This window comes from Helianthus annuus, chromosome 8 (genome assembly GCF_002127325.2).
Source record: "Helianthus annuus cultivar XRQ/B chromosome 8, HanXRQr2.0-SUNRISE, whole genome shotgun sequence".
Taxonomy (NCBI): domain Eukaryota; kingdom Viridiplantae; phylum Streptophyta; class Magnoliopsida; order Asterales; family Asteraceae; genus Helianthus; species Helianthus annuus.
The window spans coordinates 71,904,253-71,916,560 of record NC_035440.2 but is presented as its reverse complement, the minus strand read 5'-3'; the positions used below and the strand labels follow the sequence as shown (position 1 = coordinate 71,916,560).

At 38.7% G+C, this 12,308-nt stretch overlaps 1 protein-coding gene across 1 annotated transcript; it reads right to left on the bottom strand.

Moving 5' to 3' along the window:
- Positions 1-4,004: 4,004 nt before the first annotated feature.
- Positions 4,005-4,973, bottom strand: LOC110870133. The gene is made up of 2 exons (XM_022119335.1): positions 4,670-4,973; positions 4,005-4,591 (listed from the first exon to the last, which is right to left on the bottom strand). The coding sequence occupies exons 1-2, from the start codon at positions 4,971-4,973 to the stop codon at positions 4,005-4,007; spliced, it is 891 nt and encodes a 296-aa protein (XP_021975027.1).
- Positions 4,974-12,308: the final 7,335 nt, after the last annotated feature.

Sequence of the window (12,308 nt, the reverse complement as noted above, 5' to 3'; positions counted from 1 at the left end):
AAGGGAGAAAAAAGATTGGGTGAATTGAGGAAAAGGATACGAATATCCTATCAAGAAAGGAGTGACCGGGAAAGCTACCCAAGTCTCAGAGATGAAATCACTCAAAGTGGTAGGACTAAAAGACTTGAAAAGGGTTTCCGCCGGGAAACAACGACGGATTTTATCGATTTGAGGGTCGGTGAAGCAACACCTCTCGGAGGGGGAATCTTTGATGATCCCTTGACCCTTTAAGGGGTTGTTCTTCTTAGGATCCTTGCAGGGGGAGTTCCGGAGCAACATCTTTTACAGAAGAATAGAAGAAGAAGAAAAACAGAGCAAGAGAGAAGAAGATGAAAAGGAGAATACCTGGTTGATCTTCTGAATACGGTTATAAAGGGAGTTGCTTTGAATTTAAATGCATTCGATCCTATCCCTATTTCTATTTATAATCATGATTGTGCAGGGCTGTCACCTCCATGACGTCAGACCATAACGGATAGTTCCACCTTAACGGCTATATATTCGTTGAGTTAGTTAGAGATAAGATTCAGCAAAATATAACTCGTTTATATCACATAAGTACTCCTTATATTTTGGGGGCAATTGTTAGGGCTGGATTTTTATGACCTATGATCCTTACATATGATCCTAACATGTGATCCTAACAAGTGATCCTTGTTTCTTTGGCAGATAGTGATCCTCAGAGGAGCTCCAGGATCAGGATCACGGATCATTCCAAGGATCCTCATACTAACGACTGTTCTCTTTGGACTTAATATTATCTTGCAGGAATTACGAGTTGGATCCGGTCTTAGCAACGTAAACAAGGAATCTGTCACGATAATCTCGCACAAGCATAATCAAAGATGGACGTTATGGCAAATATGGAAACTCAGCACAATTCAAGGGCGATTATTTAGGCTAAATTTACTTCTATTTCTAAAGGGGTAACGAGCTAGTAGTTAGGTGATTTGCCTAAAATAGAACCACACACACTTGTATAAATGGCACTCTTGAACATGCGGAAGACACAACACATTTCTCACACGCTTTAGCATACGATACTATAGTGATCCTTGTACCTAGCTCGTTACCATCCGAAGTTGTAACCATTATTTGTTATATTAAAGTTTGGTGATCGGTAGTTTCCATCACCCGAGGTTTTTTATGCCGGAGATCATTCATTGATCAAGGGCTTTTTCCTCGTATAAATCCTTGTGTCACTTGTGCATTTTACATTTGAGTGATCCCTCACTTTGTTCATCATACCAAGCATCATTCCCCGTTTACATAAAGTTTGGTTGCATTATCTTTAAGTGATTTTTGACCAAAACAAGTAATATGACCACAATCACCGAAATGGGCGAGTGACAAGTACTGTGGGTAACTAAAAGATATAAACAAATGTAAAAACTCTTAATGCTGTAATTACAATACTGTGTCTTTTTATACAAATGAATGAATTCACCAGCATTTCCTTCTGATAAAATGTTTTTAAAATGTTTCAGGTGATTATAGTATAACTGAATAAGAGTTGTAATACGCACCAAAAAGGCTTAAAGAAGTGGTTTATTTTATCAAATAAAATTAAGAAACATTGTTTTATGAATTCTGGTTTATCCCCTATTAACGCTCTCTTTGTAAAACATGGGTTTTATTCCCATTGGTTATAAATAAAATTCCGGTGTTTCTAAACTCTGATATTTTTCCTAACTCACGTTCCTGATGAAATTTTCGGCGGCAATATTTTCGAAATAACCACCGGTACCGCTTAACTATTCACGGCTCCCATCCAGGGTGTGGTCGGGGGTTGTGACAATAATTGCATATAAGCCATATTTTTAAGGGCCCATGGCTAGGGGTCATCATACTTCGTCCTTTGAGTGACTATGGCGTAACCGTTGTCGTGTTCGACTGCTCTACACTAGTTCACCAAATCATCCATGCTATCGAATCTCTGAAAAAACACTTTGTGGTTATAAAACAATTCTATAAAGCGTACGCCAAATTAATGTATAAATAAATGTTACCTGGTCGGTTCGTCATTTCTAGGCCCCCCCAGACGGCTGTCCTCCACTACCAGACGGCGGTGGATCACTTCCGTGATGTCACCAAACCCTAAATCGTTAGGATTTACACCAACATAATTACCCTAATAGTCACTGTTAGCCCACGGATCTTGATTGGTATCAGACGCAAGATATAAATCGAACGGAACATTTAAATCAAAGAACCCTGAATTGTTATTTTGATTCAAATCATACATCGCCTGATTCGACTCGCTAGTAGAGTCACCACTGAAGCAATAATTGTCGTCCCAAAAGGACATTGCTAGCGTAAGATAACTTCAATACATAGAGAATATAGAAGATACAAATAGAAGTTGAATGAAAAATGAAGAAGATCATAGTCATTTATATAGTAGATTTTGACAGAATATTACGTCTTGTCAAATAATTGACATGTGAATCGAGGAATATTACGTCTAGTCAAATAATTAATGCGCGAATCGTGGAATATTACATCGAATCAAATAACTCGCACTCGAACTGATGAATCTTACATCGAGTCGCACACAAACCGAGGAATCTTACGTCGAATCAACAATTAAAAAAATCTGACCTTGTATACGACCCGTATAACATCATACGGGTTGTATAGGGTGGTCATAAAGGCCTTAAACGAGCAGCCTTAAATCTTATTTTCACATCCTCCATATACGGACCGTATTGAATAATCTGACATGACAAAGGTTGCATCCTTTGTCGTGTCAGAATATTCTATATGATTCGTATAACCCTATACGACCCATATGTGAAAATAAGATTTAAGGGTAATTTTCCAAAGTTTAGTTCTATAATATGTCCTTTTGCTAATATGTTATCCAGCTAGCATCTCCCATCTACAGAAGGTAACTTCACCCATAATAAATACACACAATCTAACATCCCATAGGTGGTATCATTTTAGTTATCCCTATGAGGTTTATGCATAGTGTAACCTCATCCGAGCAATTTGGTGATCTAGAAGGCATGTTAGCTGAAGAAGTCATTAGTCATCTAAAGACTTGCTAAGAGAGGTTTCATTATTTCTAAGAACGAATGGATGTCAGGGTTTGCTTCTCACACAAGCCATGTAAATAGCATGTAAATACCAGAGGGAAAGAGGTGCATGCCACATCTTGAGAGGACCTGGTCGAGAAATCATCACTGCCTAAGAAAATAAGTCATTGGCAAGCTCATTTGAGGCCAAAGTGATTTCAAGTTTTATTCTGTCATATTTTTTTTAGACATCCTCTTTTTTTTTCTATGGGATGTATGGATTTATTTTGTGTCGAGTTGCTAGTGTTGTTTTCGTATGTTCTTTTGTTCTTCTGCTTACAAATTTAGTCTAAATTTGTTCACATGCTTTTCTACTCATCTACATTATCTTTTCAATAAATGCGCATATAATTAGGGTGTGATCTTTTGTTACCTTATTCTTCTTTTTCACACACTATGTTGTTTTGTTTTGTTTTTAGACTAGTGGGTATGGGGAGGCTCATCCCCATGAGGATGGGCCGCTACGTAGGCGCCACATCACCAACTCATGGAGGATGGGCCTCCATGCATTTTGAGGGGGTGGAGGATGAGCCTACCCCACCTTTTATTTTATAATTTTTTATGTTTTTTTTTTTTTAATTTAATAAAAACTTTAAAAACATTAAAAATTACAACATAAAACAACCTAAATAAAATCATTTCATAACATTAAAAGAATTACATTTCCTAAAAATAAAAATTAGTAATCGTGAAAACGAAAAACATAAAAAACGAAAAAAAAGTTACGATACGATACGATTAAAAAACTAGAAAACCTACGACGTCCATTTTTTTCACCTCTTCTCTCATCCTCCGATAAACCTCGCGTTCATCCTCCGGAACCGAGTCGAGATCCAACCTCATAATCCTAAAATCCTCCGCTCGAGCATAGTCGGCCGACACGGTTTTCTTGTGAGTATATTTTTCGGTCGCGAACTCTTTGAACTAACGAAATTCGTTTATCAACTCGTCCATTTTCGACGATGCCTTCGAGCCCCCACCTCCACTCGAGCCGCCACCTCCACTCGAGCCGGCCCCTTTTCGCTTTCCGGCCGCTTCTTTTTTTGCTTTGTCCCTCCCGGTGGGACGTTCCGACTCGTGAACGGGCAACACATCCTCGTCATCTTCCGGGTCGTCGTTTATGTCGATTTGACAACGAGCGGTGGAGCCTCCCGCACTATAACTTCCGGACTCGGAAGTTTTAGTCCGTTTGGCCGTTGCGACCTCATTTGGAACCGGCTTCCATTTTTGTTCTTTTCTTACAACGTTCCATGCTCGGAAGTGCGGGAAAGGCGTTGAATTTTGAGAGTCCCACTTGGCGATAGCAAGGTTAAGAATGTCCTCGTCGTTACTCCCGCTAGGAGGGGAAGTGTAAATTTGGTTATAAATCTGGTTAAAGTGATTGATGACCTTGCTCATTTTACACCACTTGCCCGAGACGGATTCGACATCATGAGCCGGACCATGCTCCATAATCGTGTTAAATCTATCCGTTGTCGCCTTCAAAAAACTACTACTCGTTTGGTTGTTTCCTAAATTTTAAAAAATATTGCATTAGTAAAAATAAAAAATAAATGTTTTAAAATTTAAATTAAAACTTTGGTTCATACCGATTATCGGGCAAATAGAGGACTTAACAAACGCCATTGCTAGTGCCTCCTCCTCTACTTTCGTCCAAGGTCTACCCTTTGCTCTCGAACCGCTTTTTGGCGCGGTTTCGGGTACGTTTTCAACCTTCTTTCCCTTCCCCTTGTTTTTTTTGCGCTTGAGCTCTTGCGGTGGCGATTCGGGGACGACTTCTTCATCATCATCGTCAAGTTGAACCGGCGGTTGCGATTGGAGTTGTTCAAACGTGTTACGTTGCATGATTTGTTGGAGTGCTTGGTATTGTTGCATTTGTTGAAGTTGAGACATTTGTGAGAAAGCGTTGGGTGTTTGTTGGAAACTCGAAAACGGAAATTGCGAGGCCCCCCACGAAGGATCCATAGTCGGCGTGTAAGCGGGAGTCGAAAAAAAAATTAGGTTGGTTCGGATTGGGATTATTCGGGTTGGGGTTTTTTGGGTTGGGATTGTTTGGGTTGAATGGATTCATGATTAGAGCAAATTGTATAAAAAAATATGGAGTGTTTTTTATAAAAAAAAAGGAAGAGAATTGGAGAAGAATGGGAGTAGAATGGGAGAGAATTGTATAAAAATGGATGAGATAGAGGTATTTATTTAAATTAAAAAAGTAATTTTTGTTTATTAAAATAGCCGTTACAACGGCTAGTTTTGAATCAAATGGGCCCGTCTTCCCCGGCTGTGGGGTGCCGGTTGTGCCGAGCCAAGCCTGGGGGGCGGTGTGGGGGACCGGCGCCAGTCCTAGCCGGGCTTCAGCCGGCCCCCATACCCTTTAGTCTTAAAACATCGTGGACATTGCTTAGGTTTAAGTGTGAGAAGAATTATTCTTTTGATAAAGTCTAGGAATTTTAAACTTATTTTGTTTTTTTTTATTATTAGTTCAGTTTTTATCATGGTTATAAAAATCCTGATTAGGCGTCAATTAATCCTCGATTAATCACCAATTAATCTCAATTAATTACAATTAATCGTGATTATATTTGATTAATCCCTGGTTAATCCAGATTAATCGCTAGTTCCCACCTCACCCGCCAACTAACGACTAGCAATTTCTACAAACATGGTTTTTATCTCTTTCAAGTGATTAATCTCATATATAAAATATTGTTTAGATTTGAATGATATGCTTAACTATTTTAGTATCATTTCTTGAAGTCATGCATGGAGTTATTTATAAAAAGAAGAAATATAACTTTTTTTTTTGTAAGTGGTATATATTACTTGATTTGAAATCTTGCGTAGTTCTAAAATAAGTATAAAATATAAAAGAAAAACTTTCTATTCATTCGTTTTGTGACTTTTAAAAGTATGGCCGTAAACGAATCGAACAAACACGGATATGGCCTTGTTCATGTTCACTCGTTAAGGAAATAAATATATTCACGAACGGTTTATGGACACTTACCAAATAAGATTTTATTTTTGTGTTTGTTCATTAAGGAAAAAATGTGTTCACGAACACAAATAAAGTCAGCGAAAGCGATGGGGGCATGCAGCCATAATCGTGGAGTGGAGGTTGATGTGAATATTGAGGAAGGAATGATGAATAAACATAGTGGGAATGAGGCCTCAGCTTCCATAGCGCCTAAGGGCCTCCATCGTCCACACCTCCACAATTAAGGGAGGGGGGGGCGCCATCAACCTTCCGCCACCATGTTAACGAGCAAAAGGGGGCTCTATCGAATTTGATTGGTTTAAAGAGCGGCGCTATAAGAGCATTCTCATCCAAATCATCAAAATATGTGAGGGGTAGTTTTTATATTATAAAGGGTATAAAAAATGGTTATGAGTGGAGGAGAGAGAAAATGTTACTGTTCATCTGTATATTTGGGGAGACACTGTTCACCCAGTATAATTTTTTTAATATATATTGAAAGTGGTTGTGAGTGAAGGAGAGAGAAAAATGTAATGATAATATTATTTAATTGAAAAGGAAAGGGAAAAAGTATTTGTTTTTAGTGAAAATATATTGATATAGAAGTTGTTTTTTAGTAGAATGTATGTATAATTTGATGGATTGGATGAGAATGCTCTAAGGCCCCAGCTACACCCTCCACACTCTTCAATTTAAAGGAGGGGGCTTTAAACCTCTTGTGTGATGTGGCGGTGATGTGACGCTAAGGTGGCGATGATAAAGCCTCTAGCCATACCCTCCAACCGTAGTCTTTTCTTTATGTTTTTCCTTACCCACACATTATCATTTTGTCTACCAATTTTTAGCATTATATCCTATTATTTTGTTTTAGCCACTTATTTCAAGACACTAGCCAATTAAGACTTTTATCTTTCTATTATTTTAGTCAAAGAAAAGATGTTATACGATATTTAAGTTATGGTGGGTACTAAGATTTATGGTTCTGAGACCACGGGGAAGTAAAAAAAAAAAAGAAAACAGAATAAGTATCTATATAAAAAATCGATTAAGTACGGACTGTATTGAGCTTTCAAAGAGAAGAACATGTGTTATTCTAAATGTTGCTCTTATGTTAAATGTTAGAGATTCCATTTACATGCAAGCTTTTGATATTCATTATTATAATCTAGGCAAGTGAACAGTATTGAAGGTTTGATCTCATCAACGGGCCCTGACAGCATGGGGCAATGTACCCAACCCTTAGAGGTGGTCTTGCACTCTGAAGAGCCTCTCCGTGGGTCTGATAATTCTAGGGTGGGCACCAATGTTAAGCAATGTTTAAGGAAAGTTGCGGATGGCCACTTCACTCGTTTAGGCCTATTGCCGTGAGCGCAATTTGGAGGAGTTTAGTCTCTAAGGCGGCTATGAGGGGTGTCGGAAAGGAGATGGCTAAATATCTTGTTGATTTTCAATTTGGGGTGGGGGATCCCTAGTGGAGCTGAGGTTGTGCTCCATAGCGCGAACATGTTCTTGAACGTTTTTGACTCAGATGGGTCATTGGCCATGATTACTATTGATTTCTCTAATGCTTTCAAACTGGTGGATATGACTGTTCTTTTGTAAGAGGTTGGGACCCGATGCCCGCCTATTTCCCCATGGGTGGATTTTCTATATGAACAACCGGCTAGATTTATGCCAAAGACGATCATATTTGGTCAACCACCGAGGTTCAGCAGGGGGACCCCTTGAGGCCTATTCTATTTGCCTTAGTTTTGCATCCCCTCATTCACCACATATGAGATAGATGCAAGTTACTCTTCTATGCTTGGTACTTGGATGATGGTACGATTATATGAGATGCTAAAGAGGTGGCTAAAGCTTTAGAAATCATCAGGTCTGAGGGCCCCGATTTGGGGCTTGAATTTAATGTTAGGAAAACATCAGTTTTTTGGCCATTGTGCAATGGAGTTAAGGCATGTGAGGGTTTGTTTCCTAGCGGGATTGGAAGGCCAATGTTGGGTGAAAAACTCTCGGGGGCACTGTTAGTCAGGATGCGGGTTTCATCAGTAGTTAGGTCGTGAAAAGGGCATATCGTGCATTGGATCTGATGAGCAATCTTTCACGTCTGCAAGCCCTCAATGCAAGCTCCTCTTGTTGTGCTCCTACATGGGTGTTGCTAAGTTGTTGTTCGGCCTCCGAAGGTGCTAGCCTACACTTGTTGGGAGGCTTTTTCCGTTTTTTATAAGAACCCTCGGAGAGCGATCGAGGATATTGGCGTTTGCAAGGTCCGTTTTTTTGGGATCTTTAATGGAGTTTTGCATCCCTTCCAATCCATTTTGGGGGTTTGGGTTTATGTTCGGCTGAGGATGTATCGACATACGTTTTCATGGCCTTGAGGGCGCAATCTTGGAGTTTGTAGGACCACAATCTTCGAAACTATGATATTGTCGAGTTACATTCAGATGATGTATGTGTGTTGGATTGCATGCACATGTCCCTTCCTGATTTTTTTTATCTTAGTGGTTTTTCTAATAAGGACAACCCCCCCCTAAAAGCCTAGGATGCTTTGATGAGTGCCTTATTTAGTAGAATTGTCTAGAGTTTGGGAAACAAGTTTGGTATATCCCCTCATCAGAAAGCCATGTTTGATTGTCTCTGGGCTTCCTGTGCTCAGGATTTCCTAACAATCATCACCATTGAAGGACTGGGCCAATACATGCCGGTTGTGGATAACCGGGCAATTCTTAAGTACCAGCTAATAATCCCTCTGTTTCCGATTGATGAGCCCTGTCCAGTTTGCCGTAAGGTTTGTTTAGATATTTTTGGTGAGCATACAGTCCATTGCAAGGAGTTACCCGGGTTGAAATACATACATAATTTGGTTAGGGATATTCTTTGTGATATTCTAAAGTTGGTAGGGATTTCGACAAAACAAAGGAGGCTCTAGTAAACTTTCTGTCGGATCTGCTCGATTGGAGGTCTACTCTTCGGCTAACTAATATTCTTGTGTTTGGGTAGGCAGGGGAAAACACGCTTGTGTTGACCTTACAGGAGTGTCTCCTCTTGTTGGGCTCAGGGATAATGGGTTTGTTGCTGGCCAGGCAGCGCTGAAGGCGGAATCAAGCAAAGTCGTTAAACACGAGAAAGCTTGTTTAGAGAATCAACATGTGTTTATACCATTTGTTTTTGATACATTTGGTTCCCTAGCCCCGGTGTCCATGGAGTTCCTAAATAGGGTCCAGTGCGTCATGAATAGTAATTTTATGAACCTTAAGAGTCGATTCGTCTTTATTAGGATTGGTTTTGTAATTCAAAAAGGGGTTGTGATGCAACTTGTTGCCCATTTACCTTCCAGTTTTTTACTAATTTGTTGTTTTGGCATTTTAATGAGAAAGGATAAAGATCTCATCATAACTGAAGAATGAACAACTCATGATGAAATCAAGAATTAGAAATGAATACTAGAGATTCAAGAAACACAGCTAAGTAATCTTATATACTTTGGTGTGTTTTGCTGCAGATTACAAGGGTAGACTAGATTCAAGATACGGGCTACTAGAGTAATAGTCGTGTAACATTTGTAGTTGTAGATATCCAAATGATGCAGTATCTGGCTAAGTAATGACTAAACACATAGTTTTGTGACACAAAATTGTACTATGTATTCCGTACCCAAATATGAGGTATATGACTAGGTAAAGGATTTTACCTAAGCATGTCGAATTCGGTTAGATTTATAAATACATTACCTAGACCAACCTTAATATATGACCTTTATAGGATTCGTGATGTCTAGATATCAAACTTTTTGATGTATATAAGATCAAATATTGAAACTTTCTTAAGATCCAACTAACGACTCGAGTTAAAGATTTAAACCTTGGTTCAAGATTAACTACCGCTCAGTTTTCTTTATTTGTTACATAATTGTTATCAAGATTTTTCCTTTGTACTCAAACCATTTGTCTTTCAAGTTAGTTACTGTCAGAACTCTGTTTATTGTTTGTAAACATATATTGATCAAACACAATAATATTCACAAACTGGAAGTAGTCATCAATCACTAATTGGTTTTCATTAAATACAAAAGATTCAATGTTTTACAACTCGATTGACTCTACAGACTCCCCCTTAGCTGACCACGTAAGCAAATCAGTTCATACAGGAAAAAAGGTGAAGTGTGTGATAAATAGATCACTAATAGGTGTGATCTATTTATACTAAGTACGAAAGCTCTATTCAGTGATTGGCGGACATCACCCTGATAGTAACATCTAACATTGCTAACAGAAAAGATTCCACATTTGTTACAAACATCCATGCAAATCTTAACAACTGATCTAGGATAATTCTAAACACTGATAAGATAAGTATTGTTACATTGAGAAACCACTGTCTAAGCTATCCTCTTTTGTAGTTGTCCAATCATCTGTTTGGCCAAACAAATAATTGGTCTTCTTCATCATACCTTTGGCTTGATCAAGGCTTTGTTCTTCAACAAACTTTAGCTTCAACAGATGTTGTATCTTGAACAGTGGTTCCAATCCTTCATCAGATGTTTGTCATGCTCTTGAACAGAGTTCTGATTAGGTGTTCAAGATTCACAATCTTTGGGGATAGACTTGTTCAATCTTTTTCTTATTATTTGATCAGTGGATCATGCTTTAGCTTTTGGATATCATCTTTTCTTTTAAAGGTCCAACAATCTCCCCCTAAAATAGATGATGCCAAAACAGATGTTTATTAGGTCAACTTTTATTCCTCTTCTTCAACATATTCTTGATTTGTGCTTTGAATTGCTTTCCAAATCTTTCAGATAGTGAATCATCAGCATCCCTTTCGAGTGGAAGATTCAGTAATTCTTGCGATCTTCAATTTTTAAGCTCATCCCATTTAGCCATTGATTGCATAGAGCCATATTTGGCAGCCACCATCTCTTCCTTCATTCGAGTAAGTTCAACTACTTTTAAGCCAACGGGTTTTCTTCCTCCAGCCCAGTTGGGAAAAGTGGGCTTAATTGCTGGATTAAGCTTTAACATCTCAATTCTGGCTATTTCTTCCACAAGGGCCTCAACGGAACATCTAGTGAATTAAGCTCTTGAAGCTCTATATGGCTTGTTCTTCATGATGAAATCAAGATAGTCTTCCCTAAGTTACTTTTTGAGGTTAGGTTTGCTAGCTAGTCCATGAGATGCCTTTTGAATGACATCTTTAGCAAAATATTCAAGTCTGTTCACTTTAGTGAACTCTTCAGACATGATTTGTTGAGCTTCCTTATCACTTCTTCCCTTGCTTTTGTAAGCAGCTATCTTCTCAGCCTGCACAAGCTTTGTCTCTAGATACTCTTGTACATTTTTTGGCTTTTGATATAATTTGAGGGAAGAAAGGTAAGTTGGATGATGTCAGTTGTGGAATAGAAAGATTGTATCGTTTTTTTGATACATTTTGTAGGTCCATATGGTCAAGGAAAGGGGTGTGGAAGCTGAGGTTGATGATGTTGTGGTGGTAGATGGTTGTGATGAAACAGTGGTTGTGGTTTTGATAGGAGATGCATCAGGAGTTTCTTCATCATCATCTTAGACAATGAACTTAGTTCTCCTGGTTCTAGTTTCGGATTTTTGTGTTTTTGGTGGTGGTTGTGGAGGTAGTGATGTAGGTTTTCTTTAATGAAGTCCTTTGGGGGATTTAGATGATGGTAGTGAGGGTGGTGTTTGAGTAGTTGTAACCTCTGTTGTCACTTTTGTAGTGGCAACAGATGTTTTGGTAGTAGAAGCAGTAGTTTGAGTAGTGGAGGGGGAACAGGGGTTAGAGTAGTGATTGGTGTGGCACTGGTTTAGATAGGTGTAGCGGTGCTTTGACAAACCTTTGTTGGAACATCTGTTGAAGAGCCTTGGTTGTCTTGATGTTTTTTTTTTTTGATGATTTCCTACACTGTTATCTACATATTTGCTTCCCTTGTATCCCTTTTCTTTTGCTTCTCAATTCCTTTATCAATTTCTTCTTTTCTAGCCCTTTTGAGTGCAACAATGTCAGGCTTTTTTCCAGCCTTTTTGACCAAAGGTGGGAGCTTCCTCATGCACTCTTCTTCCTCCCCTTTTTTGGCATCATCATACTTAAGGAGAGTGAGAGCTTGACTAGTGTTTTCAAAGATAAAGTCTTTAATGGCTTTAACTTCTGCCTGTGTATCTTGGTACCTAGCATCCATTGTTTGTCTTACAAGCTTTGGCATATCTTTCTTCTGCAACTTGCTTTTGAAGATGTAAATATGGTTTAAC